The sequence below is a fragment of the Megalobrama amblycephala genome, unplaced genomic scaffold (genome assembly GCF_018812025.1).
Source record: "Megalobrama amblycephala isolate DHTTF-2021 unplaced genomic scaffold, ASM1881202v1 scaffold588, whole genome shotgun sequence".
NCBI lineage: Eukaryota > Metazoa > Chordata > Actinopteri > Cypriniformes > Xenocyprididae > Megalobrama > Megalobrama amblycephala.
The window spans coordinates 15,399-31,138 of NW_025953495.1; the positions used below are offsets into that span (position 1 = coordinate 15,399).

The 15,740-nt window shown below is 40.1% G+C and overlaps 1 protein-coding gene across 1 annotated transcript; it reads right to left on the reverse strand.

The window, feature by feature from the left end:
• Nucleotides 1-1,203: 1,203 nt before the first annotated feature.
• On the reverse strand, nucleotides 1,204-12,126 carry LOC125262078 (alpha-2-macroglobulin-like). The gene is made up of 34 exons (XM_048180639.1): nucleotides 11,942-12,126; nucleotides 11,323-11,506; nucleotides 11,102-11,258; nucleotides 10,699-10,751; nucleotides 10,589-10,609; nucleotides 10,345-10,510; nucleotides 10,189-10,273; nucleotides 10,013-10,121; nucleotides 9,816-9,936; nucleotides 9,609-9,718; nucleotides 9,373-9,537; nucleotides 9,065-9,292; nucleotides 8,777-8,989; nucleotides 8,552-8,701; nucleotides 6,253-6,423; nucleotides 6,085-6,163; nucleotides 5,758-5,905; nucleotides 5,460-5,685; nucleotides 4,482-4,605; nucleotides 4,286-4,407; nucleotides 4,159-4,210; nucleotides 3,980-4,063; nucleotides 3,714-3,890; nucleotides 3,376-3,451; nucleotides 3,140-3,296; nucleotides 2,967-3,041; nucleotides 2,731-2,893; nucleotides 2,469-2,653; nucleotides 2,176-2,397; nucleotides 1,905-2,026; nucleotides 1,709-1,790; nucleotides 1,539-1,622; nucleotides 1,355-1,460; nucleotides 1,204-1,276 (listed from the first exon to the last, which is right to left on the reverse strand). The coding sequence occupies exons 1-34, from the start codon at nucleotides 12,019-12,021 to the stop codon at nucleotides 1,224-1,226; spliced, it is 4,350 nt and encodes a 1,449-aa protein (XP_048036596.1). The 5' UTR covers nucleotides 12,022-12,126; the 3' UTR covers nucleotides 1,204-1,223.
• Nucleotides 12,127-15,740: the final 3,614 nt, after the last annotated feature.

Here is a 15,740-nt window from a genome sequence, read left to right on the forward strand (position 1 = left end):
TGTGAGATGTAAAGTTTATTTAAACTGCAAAAGTAAAGCATGCATTTAAATTGTGACAGATATGAAGGGGAAGGAGAATTTATGTGCATCAGGTTTTTTGACGAGAAAGACTTCTGCAAAGGACATGTGTGTGAATTGAAAAAGCTTGCTCTTCCCTGTTCGCTTCGTGCCAACGCACCGTCAGTCAGTCTCTCGCTGTTTGAGGATGACGAGAACATCAGTAGCACTAAAGTTCTTACAGTAACATAATGGTGCTCGCAGAGAGACCAGTGGAAATACCCCACTGACTGCAAACACTCATTCAGGCCTATACATTTTGGCATGTAGCTGTTTTCCAAGCACAAAACTGAGATGTAGGACAGCTTCATTACTCCAATAAAAAAAAAAAAAGTTTGTGCTTGTCACAGACTTGAATGTCTGATGGAGACAGCTAGCAGTTCAACAATGTAGGCAGTTAGTCACATCAACTCCACTACAACACCGATTTAGAACAATGGTCTAACACCAATCCTATTGGTTGGATTATTAGAAATGTAATGCACCTGTCACTGCCTTAAAACAGCCATCTGATGCTTGAATAACTTAATCCTTTAAAGTTACTCAAATGCAGGTGACTTTTAGTCTTCTTAGATAAACAGCAGTAGCTTTAGGCTGTTGTCACTTTAGAAGATGCAGTTATCCACAGTTCAATTTACCTTCTCTTAATTTCTCATTGAGTGACCACACTAAACACTCCAGTATTTGTATGTTTATTTCCTAAATTCTAACCGTGTTTGTAAATTGCACAATTTGCTAACTGCATTCTTCTAATATTGTAATTTTGACATGCATTCTCTGTAAAGCTGCTTTGAAACGATATTGTGAAGAGCGCTATACAAATGTGAATTGAATTTCCTCTTGGTTTGGCATTGCAAAACTAGCTGTATTAGATATTGGTCTATAACTGAATATATGAAGTTTTTTTTTTTAAAACAATCGAAATAGGGCTTGTAAATTTGTTAGTGAATGTCACCTGCAAAGTGTATACTAGTTTCAACCCATTTTCCATCCAAACTATGAATTATAACCTTATTTACACAGATTAGGCCATTACTCTGCAAAGTGTTTGGAAAAGCACCTTTGAGAAATCCACTACAGCTACAGGAGCATTTAGCTACAGGAGCATTTCATCTTTAACTTTGAAAGAAAAACAAAAACAAAGACTTGTATGAAATCCATTTTATTCAATGCAGGCATATTGGACAGGAGAAAGTGTAGGTCGTCTCAAATGCATCACCTAAAAGAGGGACAGGAAATGAGCTGGATCATATTCAGTGAACTTAGCAAGAGCAAAACAATTAAGATGCAAGCATACTTGTCTGATAGTAGTCATAAACCTTGATGACTGCTGGCTTGAGATCATTCACTGCAAGAACCTGATTCAGCTTCAAAGAGTAAGTCATGGGGACGCCTTTGGGAACCTAAGACGGAAAAGCTGAGTAGTACATAGACCGTACTCAAGATGACAGCCCCTGAATACACCCAATACACAGTCTCACCTCCTTCAGATACACTAGGACACCATCAGCTCCAGCATCAACCCGCTCCACTAGTGGGGCAAATGTTTGGGGTGAAGACCCCAGCTGAGGGGAAAGACCATTGTTTACATAAATTACATCCCAAGATGCTTGAAGCCAATCAGACTTTCTGAATATTAAAACATACGAACCAGTGACGTATCTGCCGTAAAGCCAGACAGGAGCTTAATGTCTACAATAACCATGTTAGTGCTTGCTTTTGCACCATTGTACCTGAATGAGGGTGATAAGGGAATAAAGGGGTTTAGTCAACAGGAGCAAGAACAGCTTCCTTTTGTAGGAGTCAAACATGAGCTTGTTTCAGGACAAAGCCAAAACTATTCTTACATCACAGTGAAGCTCAAGAGGAGATTGACTCCCAGTGGTTGGCAGTCTGCCTTCACCTTTGCTTCGACACTTAGCGTTTTGGGGACTTTAACGGGTGTTGGGATGTTGTAAAAACATGCAACCTACAGTAGTTCAGAGCAAACGAGAATTCACAAGTTCACTTACAAGTCAGTCAAGTAAATTGGTAAACATTTGGCGTGCTATACAGGGAGAGGGCTCAGAGCTCAGTAATCAGTCCGAACACAGAAATGGAGGGGATGAAGATAACGACCTGCACAGCCACACAGGAAGATCCTGACACTTTAACACTATATTTGCCAGGAACGTTCTTCAGCGGCATCTCCTGAAACAGCAGCCTGTTGTCCCGATTCACGGTGAAGCTATAAGACTCTCCTCCTGCCACCGAGGACTGTACAGTAACAGTGCTGGAGCCGTCCAAGCTGAATACTTTAGCAGCATACACAGACAGAGCATGAAGAGCCACCACAGTGTCCTAAAAAACAAGCACCAGATCAAAAACTCCACTCATAAATGATTGAGCTCATGTTTGGTCATCAGAGGTACCTGGGTGGAGGAAAAGCCTCCATAGGGATTCTGCTGGGCCATGAGCCAGTTGACAATGCGGTTAGCATAGCCCAGAGTTGCTGTTGAGAGAGGCTGTTCAGTGAGAACCGCTAAAAGCACATAAGAGCTGATCTCCACCGCCAGAGTATCACCAGATGAAGTCTGAGACCAATGGAGCTTAGTGCCTAAAAGGCAAGACAGAGGAGAGCAAGTTGATGACAAAACCTGATGAAGCAACATCAGGAGGCAAGTGAAATTTCACCTTCGGAAATGGCATTGTTGTTCAAGGCAGTTAGAAGCTGTGATCGAGTGCTGGTCTCTCCAGCAAGACTAAAGGAGTAGGCCAGCAGAGCAGTGGCATAAGTATTTCCCAGGTTACCAACGACAGGCCTCAAGCATGACAGAGCATTGGTGATGACGGGATCCTAAAGGAAAGAACAAAAACAAATTATGACAGCCTGAACAGGAAGGTTATCCACAAGTTGCTGATGCTCTTACTGTGACAGGGATGCCTAGTTCAAGCAGTGATACAACAACATAGGCGGTCATGGTCACACTGTCCCCAACGCCACCCTTAAAAAAAAAAAAAAAAAAAAAAAAAAAAATTAATTGATTTACAGGAACTCCGCACCAAGCCTATTTGTTGGGGGCATATAAGACAAGTAATGCACCTTCATGTCATAGTGGTGCAGAGTTCCCTGCTGAATGAAACAACCATCTGAACCCTGCTTGCTGATCAACCAATCCTTTGCACTCTGCAGGACATGTGGATCGATGAAGATAAATTGCCTGGCTAGACCAAAAGTCCTCACGACAAAGGCAGTCAACCTGGCCATGGAGTTGACAAACTGAAACTTACAAACTGCTGGTGTCATGACGGATTACACAAGAGAACTGTCAAACTCACCATGTATTTGATTCATCATAACCAAATGTGCTGAATGAGCCATCGTTGTGCCTGTAGTTCAGTTGTCTTTGGTATCCTGTTCAGGTCAAAAGCCACATGTAAATTGGTCAGGAAGGGAGTGTATGAGGCAAGAGCAGGGGCCCCATTTCATAAAACAAGTTTGCCAAATAAGCTAGGCTCATCAGTTTGTCTCATTTTGAACCAAATCAACTGACAATCAGATTTACGGAAATCAGCCTGGGTTATTTGGTATACTCGTTTTATCAAACAGGCCCCAGGACTAAACCGCCTTGGAATTTAGTCCTTTTTTTATTTAAAGAGGATTTGGTCATCCATACCGCTTCGAAGGTAGCCAATGGCAGTCTCTCGGATGGCTGCGGTGAGTTGACCCGTGACTTCCAGGTACAGCAAGATGTAGATATTGGGAGCAAGAACAATCATATTCTGTTCTCCACAGCCATACGGCATCCTTAATAACTTATCCAGATTCTTCAGCGCACGACCCATTATGTCCCCTATAAGAGGTCAAGCATAAAACCCACATCAGAAGCAAGTTATTCTGGAAAAATGTAACATGTCAGTATTCTCAGTGAAAATGCTTTACCAAGGACTGAAACGGAGCATCTGGCTGATCCCTGAACCACATTTGTTGGAAACGTCAGAGTCACGTCTTCAGAAAGAACATTTCCTACCGGCCAAATAGAACAGATTAGCATTGAGCATTAGGTTAATGTTTGGCTGTACAAGGAGAAGGTGTTTGGGAAACATTGATTGCAAACAAACCCTTTGGGCATAATAACCAACTCTGGGCATTGGTCCTCTCAACTCCTTCAGCCTAAAAAGCAGTAACACCACATCAGTAACCGCATGATCTCCATGATCAAACTCAAGGCAGCTGGTTAACACTCACCAGGACGAGTAGACTTCGAGTGACTACATCAACACGTCCTCTTTTCGGCACAGTCACAGTCTCAGTTCCACATAGAGTACGGGACGGTTCAGCTGAAGCATTGACTGTCACATTGACAGGTCCTGCAGTGACAGACAGTTAGCAACCAAGACGTAACACTTGCACTTTAAAACTAGAGAGACAGTCCAAAACTGACCAAGAACAGAAGCGGTGAGAACCCATTTAAAGGTCTTTCTACCATTAGCACAAAGACAAGATGAATATGGCCCCTTAGATGATCCAAGAGTGAAGGCCGTGGATGAAGCTGGAGTTACTTTAACCTGCCAATGAAACAATACATGGAGCAAAAGACACATTACCCTCTATATAGAGCCATTAAGTAGGGATGCACAGTGCCAATAAGTGGAATATAGATTTGTTATTGATCTGATATAAATCCAGAGGTACACCATGACTAGCACAATCAAGTTCACTTGTGTATTCAATGTTGTGCTATTCTAAGATGTAATATTGTTTAGTGCGCGTATGCGATTAATCTTGGTTAGAATACGTTTGAGTTACACAAACTAATAACCATGATTGGGACGGTCATGCATGAGAACACTAGTTGTACCAAAACTGACTTCTCTGGGTTTATTTGCCAATGCGTTTTAGCATGTCTTTGTGGGGAGTGCATCCAGAACATGAGCACATTCTGACCAGAACAGTCAAATTTACATACACTTGTATCACTTTGTAGTGATTGGCTATTTTACAAACTTGACATTGACTTAATCTCATGACAGGTTTAGAGTAAAAGCCACTAGAAAAGCTCTGACTCCTGGTACTCATTCAACTCTTCAGCACTCATGCCCAAACAGCAACACATTAAAAGCCATGATTGGGACTGTCGTATGCATAGCATTGTAGTTTAATATTTGTTACATTTCTATAGCGCTTTTCTGGGTACTCAAAGTGCGTTACATATGGACTGGGGAAATCTCCTTAACCAAATGCACAACATCCAGCGGGATGCGGCGACGGCCATATTGCCCCCAATCACCCACCACACAGCTTATTGGAGACAGTGATGAAGCCAATCATTTAATGGGGATGATTAGAAGGCCATGAATTTGGTATTGGCCAAAATTCATAGTTGCACCCCTAATAAAGAGGAAAATAAACCATGACTGACCATGATGCACTTTGACAGGTAACTGAAGACCGTGGCCTTCAGCTCAAAAGTCTCCCCACGGATGATGGAGTATGGCAGGGAGAGCTCTAGGAAGAAGGGCTGGAAGACCGTCAGCTGAGCAGGAGGAGCCAGACCGAGACCTTTAGAGGACAGACAGAACGCCTCTGTCTCCCATGTGGTGATCGTGTCAGGAACCATGAGGGGAACTTGTGTGGATCCAGTAGCTCTAAAGTACAGGAGAGAGAAATAAGGGGAACAGAAGAACTAAACGAGATGCAACAAGAGATTCTTCACTAACCCCACTTGAACAAGCTGCCAGATCCAGGTTTCTGGAAAGTAAGATCTGACAGTTACTTTAACAGAGCGCATTTCTCCATCACTTCTGGCTTCTGGAGGAGCAGGAGCAGCAGCCACCACCACGTCAGGGGCTTCAAGCCTTTCCAAGGCTAAAAGAGCTACAGTTAGTTCACTGAAATAGAAGTTCTTACTTTCTGCATACACTACATACCAATTGTGTGGTGTTAAATCTTATGCTTGTAGATGCAAAGAAATTGGAATACCTCCCAAAACTCAAGAAAAGTTCAAAAGGCAATACATTTTACTGAATGACACTTCATAAACCAACCCATTGGCAAGCCGGGCCGATGCCGCCAGCACGGAGGGGCTCGTACAGCGAGATTTGTTGCGACTTTCATTCCCAGGCTCTGTCATGGTAACAAGTCAAAACAAGCCCAAGTTCAAATCAGTTACTGCATATTCCTCAGTGACTACATGGTCATAAATGGCTTTGTACCTTGAAGGTTGTGTAAGCTTTATTTGTAGGAACAAAAGGGCCACGATTTGGAGGAAGAATGAAGTCAAAATTTGCACGAGCAGCTCGACGGGGTCGAAAAGTACACTCCTGCTCATCCTCAACACTGTATGGGTAACCCGATAGTGATCGCACTGGGAGCAAGTCAAACACCTGGGACCAAGGGGAAATGGGACAAGATAGTAATGTTTCTGGAATCTTTAAAATGCATTACATAGCATTAATTGTTGGTATATTACAGTCACAAAGTTTAAAATGTTACATGTAAAAATGTACACTAAAGCTGCTGCAAGGCACATTTCATACACCATGGTAATTCAAAGTGCTTTTACATGAAGAAAAAAAAAAAAAAAAAAAAAAAATTGCATAATAGAAACAGTAAAAAGAATTCCACTATCTGGATGGAAGAGTTAAGAGGTTCAAGTAGGAAGTTTAAGTATAAATCACATAATCACAACACAAGTTTGTCCAACTGATCAATCAGGATTCTTCATTCTAAAGCTGAACCTGAAGGTCAGTCAAGTCCAGTAAGAATTTAAAGACCCCGTGGTGAGAAGTTAGGAACTTGTTCATGTCTATCTGGGGTTTTAACATCCTTAACTGCAGCAAACTAGACAGTCAGAAATTACTCATGTTTCAGATGTCAAACTACCTTGTAACCAAGGAGTCTTAATGTTATCCTGCTATATTTTTCCATTGATATTGCTAAATCTCCATGATTTTTCATATGGCAGATGTATAATGCATATTACAAATGTCATGAACTATGCCTCTCCACTGTCGTTCAGAGTTGTTCAAAGGGTTTCTAAGGGTACCAATTGTTAGAAAGCAGCTGTCCAACTCCTGAATGAGAATATGGTTTAAAAAAAAAAAAAAAAAAAAAAAAAAAATCAAATTAGCCATTTGATAAGTCAAAAGGCTAATCATAAGTTACCATTATGCATTGGACATTGTAAAAACTGATGGCATCATGCAGCGTTTACCTCAGTAACTTGACTGAGTGGATCTTGTCTGAGCTTGTACAAGTGAGTGGAGGCAGGGATATTTAGCATAGTCATAGATCAGTGTATATTAAATGAGGCAAAGGTATACATTCAAGCCATTTTAAAGGGTCATGAAACCCCAAAACACTTGAGATGTAAACAGATGTATAGGCTGCACATCATTGAAAACACTAAAAAGGTACTCATGTCATTCATAACTATATTTCACTTATTTGCATTTTTCAGAGCAATTTCTGTCTTCCTGTTTGAAAAGCTGAGTCGGAGCAACATCACAAAATCTGACGCCATAGTGTACTTTCGAACATGCTGACGTAGATTCTCGACATATACATTCATGACAAAGCTCATTCAATCCAATCACTGCACTGTAGTATGCATACAATTATAATTGCAGTATTATGCACGAGGAAGTATCACTCTCGCCTCGAACATATGTCTCTGACAACAGACCGTTTCCGCAGTGCTACAAAATGCATTTTCCTGCGACGCGACCAGAGCAGAGGTTTGTGCGCATGTGGATTACAGTAAAACAATCTACCAGCACAAATGGAAAATGTTTGCGTGAGATCGCATTACAGTGGAGAATTCAAATGGTCACAAAAGTGCTGTTCATTCTCCTCTGCCTGCTCGTTTAAAAACACGCGAGCCGTATAGGCTGTGTTTCCTTCAGCACAGCAGCACGTGTTTGTATTTTGCTCGCGATGCGGTCAGAACTGGAGTTTGAATACGAACACATGAAAAATACGATTGTTTTTATGATATACAGGCTGAGTGCGCATATGCTCGGCGATGAGTTTAATAACACTAGCCACGTGCACACTAGCCATAGGCACATAGCTCATACAGAATAAAGTATCTGTTTAAAGTTATTAACCAGCACTGTATAGTTATGCACATATTTCATCAAGTCTTCTTCAAATGAATTATGTACAAACTGGACACCAATACAGTGGTGTAGCCTCTCTGAACGCGACAATACAATTATTCTAATAGGCAAGACTGATTTTTGAGACTGCAGTGCTCGTAAATGTAATCAAAGTAGCCCATTATTAGCTCTATTATATATTATTTCACATTTCTCCCTTGTGCATGGGAGAATGTGGTCTTTCTCTCCGTGCTCATATATTAATATTCATTGTGTATAATGAGGTTGTTGTAGGTCTGTGCTTCATTGGTTGTTCTCCCACCCCCCCACCCCAAAGAGTCATCAAGGGATTTTAATGATTCAAAGTCCAACTTTGTTACTACAGGGGGACTTTAAATCTGCAAATTGATACCATTTTAGGACTCAGACGTCTTCCTGGCTCCAGTATCCAGACACTTTGATCTACAGCGCTGAGGCCACACAGAGATCCTGCTTGAGCAGAGACCGTCAAAACGTTTCCCTCAGCAGGAACAGCTGTAGCGGGAGAGAACTGCAGAGACACCTGGAACAAGGAGTAACACGCTGTAGGACACGTCACCATTCCCCACTTGAAGCCAAAAATAGCTAGTGTACATACCTTGTTTTGGAAACATGCTTCAGTGTCAAAAGATGCACTAACAACAACTACATTCTCACTGGGCAGAACACAGTAGACCAGAATCTGCACTGCTGGAGCCATATCAACACCAACAGACAGCTGGAATGACACGGAGCCGCTCGTGACTTTATTAGAAGCCTTCGCTTTGACGGTCTTAAATCCATGGAGGACGATCACGCCTCTGGACAAGACCTGACAGAAGACAAAGTTGAAGATGGGTTTTTTTTTTTTTTTTTTTGGTCCAACACCCACCACACGTTCACTCACCATATAGACGACATCAGCACTGTAGTCACCAGACTCCCCAACAAAAGAATATTTCACGGTCACTGGAAAAGTAGCACCACATTTGAGTGGCTGCTCAAGCGTCACTATAGTCAGTTCACTAAGTGATGGGTTGTTGGGAGAATCAGGTTGGAGAAGCCGAACAACCCTCGTATCTGTAGTGAAGTATGGCGATTTGTAACTATAAAGAAGCCCTGGAGTCGCACTAGCCTGGGGAGCAAGGAATGCAATGGGTTTTTGCAAGAGTGATTGAAAGAAGTCTACATTTCACAAATATGAGCGAATCATACCACCAGATTCAGATCCGCTTTAGGAAGTTTAGCAGTGTTGAGAGAGAATGTGGCCAGTCCCTTTTGGTTTGTGGTCAGATTTAGCAGCGGTTTGTTGTCGTTACCATTAAGGAGATACACAGCTTTTTTCACAAATGGAGTCCCATCGAAACGAGACACTGTAATCTGTCAGGAAAGATCTCGGTTAGGAAACGGAACCAATGAGAAGGCTATGACAAGGGATAAATTTTACTTGCCTTTCCATTAATCTTTGACCCAGGTTCAATATAATCAGGGAGGTCCACAAATGTGACCTTGCCAACTTCAAATGTAATGGACACGGTTGCAGATTTTGACATTACTACATCTGAGGGAAAAAAAAAAAAAAAAAAAAAAAAAAAAAAACCCACCAAGTCAACATCCTCCATACACATACTGTTGGTTCAGTTTAGACAATAGCTCACCTGTTCCCTCCTCAGTGACATTCACAGTCACAACAAACAAATCTTGAAGACTATTTTCAAATTTGGTGTTGAAAAACACTGAAGTTGAGATGGTAAAGGAGGCACATCCCGTGGCATTCATCTGGTAGAACAGAGTCACATTTAAGTCAAGCACAAGCAGAAGAAAAACCCTCCACTAAAAGGCAGGAGTTACACACCTTTGCGGTTTTACTCAGGCACAGACGGGTCACGTCTGGAACATATGGAAGTGGATCACGGCACACTTCCACCAATGCTTGACCAGGTACAGGTTGGCCATATGTGTATCTGGGAAAATTGTCACAAGATCAAGAATAGACTACAAACAAGACAAGAAAATAAAAGCCTCACTTACTTGGCACAAGCCTCAACTTTTAGTCCCACATCTGCAACACTGTATGTCTGTGACGTGTTTACAGTCACGTCAAACTTGGGTAAAACTAAACCAGAAACAGTGCTTCAGATTAAGAACTCTGATATGTTGTACTGTTGCACAGAGTGCTCAACTTACCATATTTTTTCACCTCAAAAACCTGGGAGATCTCTCGGTCACCAATAAAAGCCTTTAGGGTGTACATCCCTATCTGAGCCTCCGAGTTCAACTGGTGCGAAAGCTGCAATATCCACCCCGTTGAGGAAACATTGGTCCACTGACCAATCCGGTTATTATTATTGTCCTATTAAAAACAACAGCTCAGAGAAATACAATCAAGTACAAAAAGCTCTATTAAAAAGACTTGCATCAGAACGCTCACCTCAACCACGACCAGATTGTACTGCAAGAAGGGAAATATTAAGAATTGAAGAGCACAAACATTGATGTAGCAATATAAAAATGAACGGTTTGCTCATGGCTAGACCTTACCATCTGATCAAGAGGAACAAGTTGGTCATCCATGGTGACAACTCTGAAATTCACTGCGAAAACACCAACATACGTTTGTTGCATAATGCACTTGAAAGCGATAACTCGTAGCGCAATTGACTTTCTACACCCAATTCTGGGCACATTTAACGACTAGCTAAAACATTCTAAGACTGTGCTTAACACAGCGATTGTTTCCTGCAACTGAAGCGGATTTACATACTTGCACATGGAATTTGAACACCGAATGTAATCGCAGACTGAACACTACTGGCTCTGACTGGAAGCATTTGAGTGTGATCAGTCATAACTCATAAGCGTCAATTTACATTCATAATTGGCCTTACAATCATTAAGTGTGTGCACAGCTTAAGAGTCATCCAAAGATTCATTCACAGCTCACCTGTTTGTCCTGGATTGTAGATGGGTTTGTCTGTTTGGATGAAGGTCAAAGGTAGGTAAGACTTGAACATGACTTTCCTCTCTTCGGTCGCTCTGAAGACCTTCCCTTGAACTTCTACCTTCAGATTCTGCACTGATTCTCCATCTACTCGAGGAGCCTGCAGAGAAATTCAGTAAAACAAACGAGCCAGATGAAAAAGCCACATGCATCTAATAACAGACCTTGAAATCAAAGCAGCGGTGAAATGGCATCGTAGAGCACACGTTCACAAGTTCAGTCATTCCATTTTTGTCATCAAGCAGAGAAACAGTCATGGTAAGATGCTCTTGTGGATTCAGAAGAGTTGCACACAATTTGGCATCAGATCCAGACTCAATCACTGCAGGGAATGTCACCATGAATGACCTGTGTAAACAAAATTTAGGTTGAGACCAAAATGGAATCAGGCCAGAACATGTAGATGTTGGATTAACAGGGTTGCAGATCAAAACTAGCCCAGAGTGATTCTCCATCAGGGGGTGGGTTGGAGTGGGCAGGTGTAGTTGTAAGTAGTTGGGTTTGCTTATCTGGATGGGACAAGCATGCAGAAAAAAAAAAACATGCACATGGATACCACAGATTTGGCAACACTGGGCTGCCATGGTCAAAATAAGAGCACAAGAAAAGTTGAACAGTTGGATCTTATTTATATTTAATCACTTGAGCACTAGATGGCTAAAGTACAATGTGACTAATGCACATTAACATGCAACTAAAGCTTGAGTCATTTTGCCATCTTTAAGACTAAACCAGCACGAACATTAGACCCCTTCTGTTCACTTCAAAACTCATGGTACTTACGGCTTTTTCTGTCCTTCAACAGCAAAGAGGAAAAGGGCTAAAATGAGCCCTTTCCAAACACAAATCTCTCTCACAGCCATGAATAGCAGTCATCCAAGACTAGACAGAAATCCAGGGTCTCTTTCAAAAACCCAACAGTACTTTAAAATTCACACTGTTCAAATGCTCTACAGCTTAACTTTGAATCATCTGCCAGTGTTATTTAAATGCTCTTAATAAATCAGAACAGGTTGATTTCGCACTCACAGGCAATCAAGCAGTCGTTAGGGCGGAGCCACTGTGATTAATCAGAGAGTTGGTTGCCAACTCTCATGCACTGAGGCAGAAGGGCAACACTGAACTGTGACTGGAGTGATGATGGTAGGAAGTGATGTTGAATCAGGAAGTGAGCAGGAAGTGGATTGGATGGAAGAAGGAGGTAGAATGAAATAGGAAAAGTAAATAGTAAGTAAAAGTAAATAGTCTAGTAAATAGTAAAAGGAAGAAAATACATCAACAAAACTCAGATAGTCATAAAGAGGTAAGCATACGGAAAGATATAAAAATAAATGAGGGACACAAGGTCATCGTTACATTTGAATCACCAGAATCAAGTAACCCATTAAAGATAAGTGAAGCATTAAAGAGCAAACTAGGGAACATTGTGTATGCCAAAACATTGCAAGATGGAAGCATAAGGTTATATGCAAAGATGAAGCACAGAAAGTAAAGGCATTGTAAATAAAATCACTGGCATGATACACAGTTAAATGTTCGAGCTGGAAAGAAAGAAGAGCAGTTAGAGGGGTAGTATATGGTATTCCTACAGAAGTGACTGAAGAAGAAATTAAAAGAAATGTATCAAATGCTAAGGTTAGCAAGGTGAAGCGGCTGCAATTCACAAGGGACGGACTGAAAAGAGACAGTTTATCTGTAATGATACAGTTTGAAGAAGAAGCACTGCCAGTAAGGGTGATGGTTGGATATATGAGCTTCAATGTAAGAGAATATGTTCCACCTCCGTTGAGGTGCTATAAATGCCAAAGATTTGGGCATGTGGCTGCTGTATGCAAAAGTAAACAAAGATGTGGCAAATGTGGAGGAGAACACCAGTATGGAGAGTGTGGAGAAAATGCGAAATTGAAGTGTTGCAATTGTGGGGAAGAACATAGTGCAGCATATGAGGGCTGTAAAGTAAGGAAAAGAGCAGTGAAGGTACAGAATATCAAGATAACTGAGGGGATAACATATGCTGAAGCCATTAAAAGAGTGAAGAATAGTGAAACTTTAGATCTAAATGAAAAAACAGACAGTATGGCTAGCCACAAAGGAAACAATCAATGCAACATCAAGTTTGTAACATTTATGGCAGAGGTGGTTAACTGTTCAGCTCAGACAACAAGTCGAACGGAAAGGATTAAAATCATAATCAGGGCAGCAGAGAAATACTTGGATGTAAGAGAAATAACAGTACAGAAAGTACAAGATACTCTAGTAGGAGATTTCCAAGGAACACAGAAAAGTAATGGATAAATAATGAGACTTGAAATTTTACAGTGGAATGCAAGAAGTCTTCTAGCAAATGGACAAGAATTCAAAAATATATAGATGAGTAAGAACAAAAACCAAATATAATTTGTATACAAGAGACATGATTTTAAAATACAGGGTTATGAAATAATCCATAAGGACAGATTTGAAGGAAATGGAGGAGGAGTAGCAACATTTATTGTATAAGCTATAGAGTTATAAATGTTAATGAAATTGAAGCAGTTATTATAGAAACATGGACAGAGGGAAGATGTATCGGAGTGATAGATTTTTATAACCCATGTAAGAAATTACAAAAAGATAAATTAGAAGAGATAATAGAATTAAGTGGTAATACAGTAGTGTGGTGTGGAGACTTCAATAGCCATAGTACGCTATGGGGTAGTGAAATCACAGATTATACTGGTAAAATAATCGAAGAGTTACTGGATGAAAATAGATTGGTGTGTATAAATGATGGATCTGGTACAAGAATAAATATTGTGAATGGGCATAAGTCAAAGGTAGATCTTACATTTGTATCAGAGAAGTAAGTTTATGGAAGGCATTAAAGGAATCAACGATATGGAGTGATCATTACCCAATAAGATGTAGTATAGGAATTATAGTTTCAAAAATAGAGCAGGGGAGATACAGTATAGATACAGTAGATGGAAGTTAAAAAATGCAGATTGGGAAAAATTCAGTTATATCTGTAGTCAGAGATTAATTATTATGGGTAATCTAAAATATGATGTGGAAGAATATAATACAAAAGTCTGTAATATTATTCATGCAACTGCAACAGAAATTATAGGTAAGAAAACAACAAGGACAAGGAAAGCAGTTCCGTGGTGGAATGAAGAGTGTGGAGTAGCTATTCGAGAAAGAAATAGAGCTTTTAGGAAGGTAAAATCATCGTTTTTATATGAGGATCTTGTGAAATATAAAAGGGCACAGGCGCTGGTAAGAAAAATAATTAAAGCTGCAAAAAGGAATTATTGGAGGGATTATTGTAATAATATTGGATGGGATGTACAAATTTCAGATAATTGGGGCATGATTAGGAAAACGGGTGGACAGCGTAAAAATTTAAGTATGCCGGCATTAAGAAGTGGAGAAGAAGTAGCGATTTCAAATGAAGAAAAAGCAATAAGGTGAGCTAAAGTGTTTTATAATATACATAGCAGTAATAGCAAAAAAAATATTAGGGAAAAAGTTAAAGGAGATAATCCTGAAATAACTAAAAAAATGTGAAGTTACTAATAATTGTTTAAATAAAGATTTCTCTCTGTATGAGCTTAAAAGGGCAATAATGAGTGTAAAAGAAACCTCTCCTGGAAAGGATGAAATTTGCTATAGCATGATAGGAAAATTATCAGATATAGCACTTGGAAGTATATTAAAATTATATAATAAAATATGGGAAGAAGGTAAATTGCCTAAATCATGGAAACATTCTATAATTGTTCCTATAGTGAAACCAGGGAAAGATAGATCAGAGGCAACAAGCTACAGACCAATAGCACTGACTTCAAACATGTGTAAGATAATGGAAAGACTGATTGTAAATAGACTTATGTATGAGATTGAGAGTAAAGAGAACAACAATAGACTCAATACTGTGTTTAGAATCAGAGATGAGAAAAGCTCAGACAAATAAAGAGGCTGTTATAGGAGTTTTTATAGATGTAGAAAAAGCATATGATATGCTTTGGAAAGAAGGACTACTAATAAAAATGAAAAATATGGGTATTTTAGGAAGAATGTACAACTGGGTATTAGACTTTTTATTTGACAGGACAATTCAGGTTAGAGTGGGAACATCATACTCTAGGGTTTATACAGTTGAAAATGGAACCCCTCAAGGGAGTGTATGTAGCCCCCTTCTATTCAATATAATGATCAATGATATATTTAAAGGGATGGGGAGGTCAATATAATGCAGACGATGGTGCACTTTGGAGAAGAGGTAGAAATATAACATACACAGTTAAGAAAGTTCAGCAAGCAATAAATAAAGTTGAAGAGTGGGTGCAGAAGTGGGGTTTTCGAATATCAGTAGAAAAAACACAGGTAATATGTTTTACAAAGAAGAAAAATGCTCAAATTAAGTTGTCTCTTTATGGAAAACAGTTGGAGCAGGTATCAGTAGTAAGGTTTCTTGGTGTTTGGTTAGTTGAGAAACTGAACTTTAATATACATGTAGAAAAGTTATTGACTAAATGTAAAAAAGCACTGAATGTTATGAGATGTTTAGCGGGTAGTGAATGGGGGGCGAACCGTAGTT

Excerpts from the sequence above, each read along its gene's own strand:
- LOC125262078 (XM_048180639.1), bottom strand. The coding sequence starts at position 12,021 with ATGGCTGTGAGAGAGATTTGTGTTTGGAAAGGGCTCATTTTAGCCCTT. Across the intron at positions 9,937-10,012 it reads GCCTGAGTAAAACCGCAAAG|ATGAATGCCACGGGATGTGC; the intron begins GTGTGTAACTCC and ends CTGTTCTACCAG. Across the intron at positions 6,424-8,551 it reads GACGTCTGAGTCCTAAAATG|GTGTTTGACTTGCTCCCAGT; the intron begins GTATCAATTTGC and ends CCTTGGTCCCAG.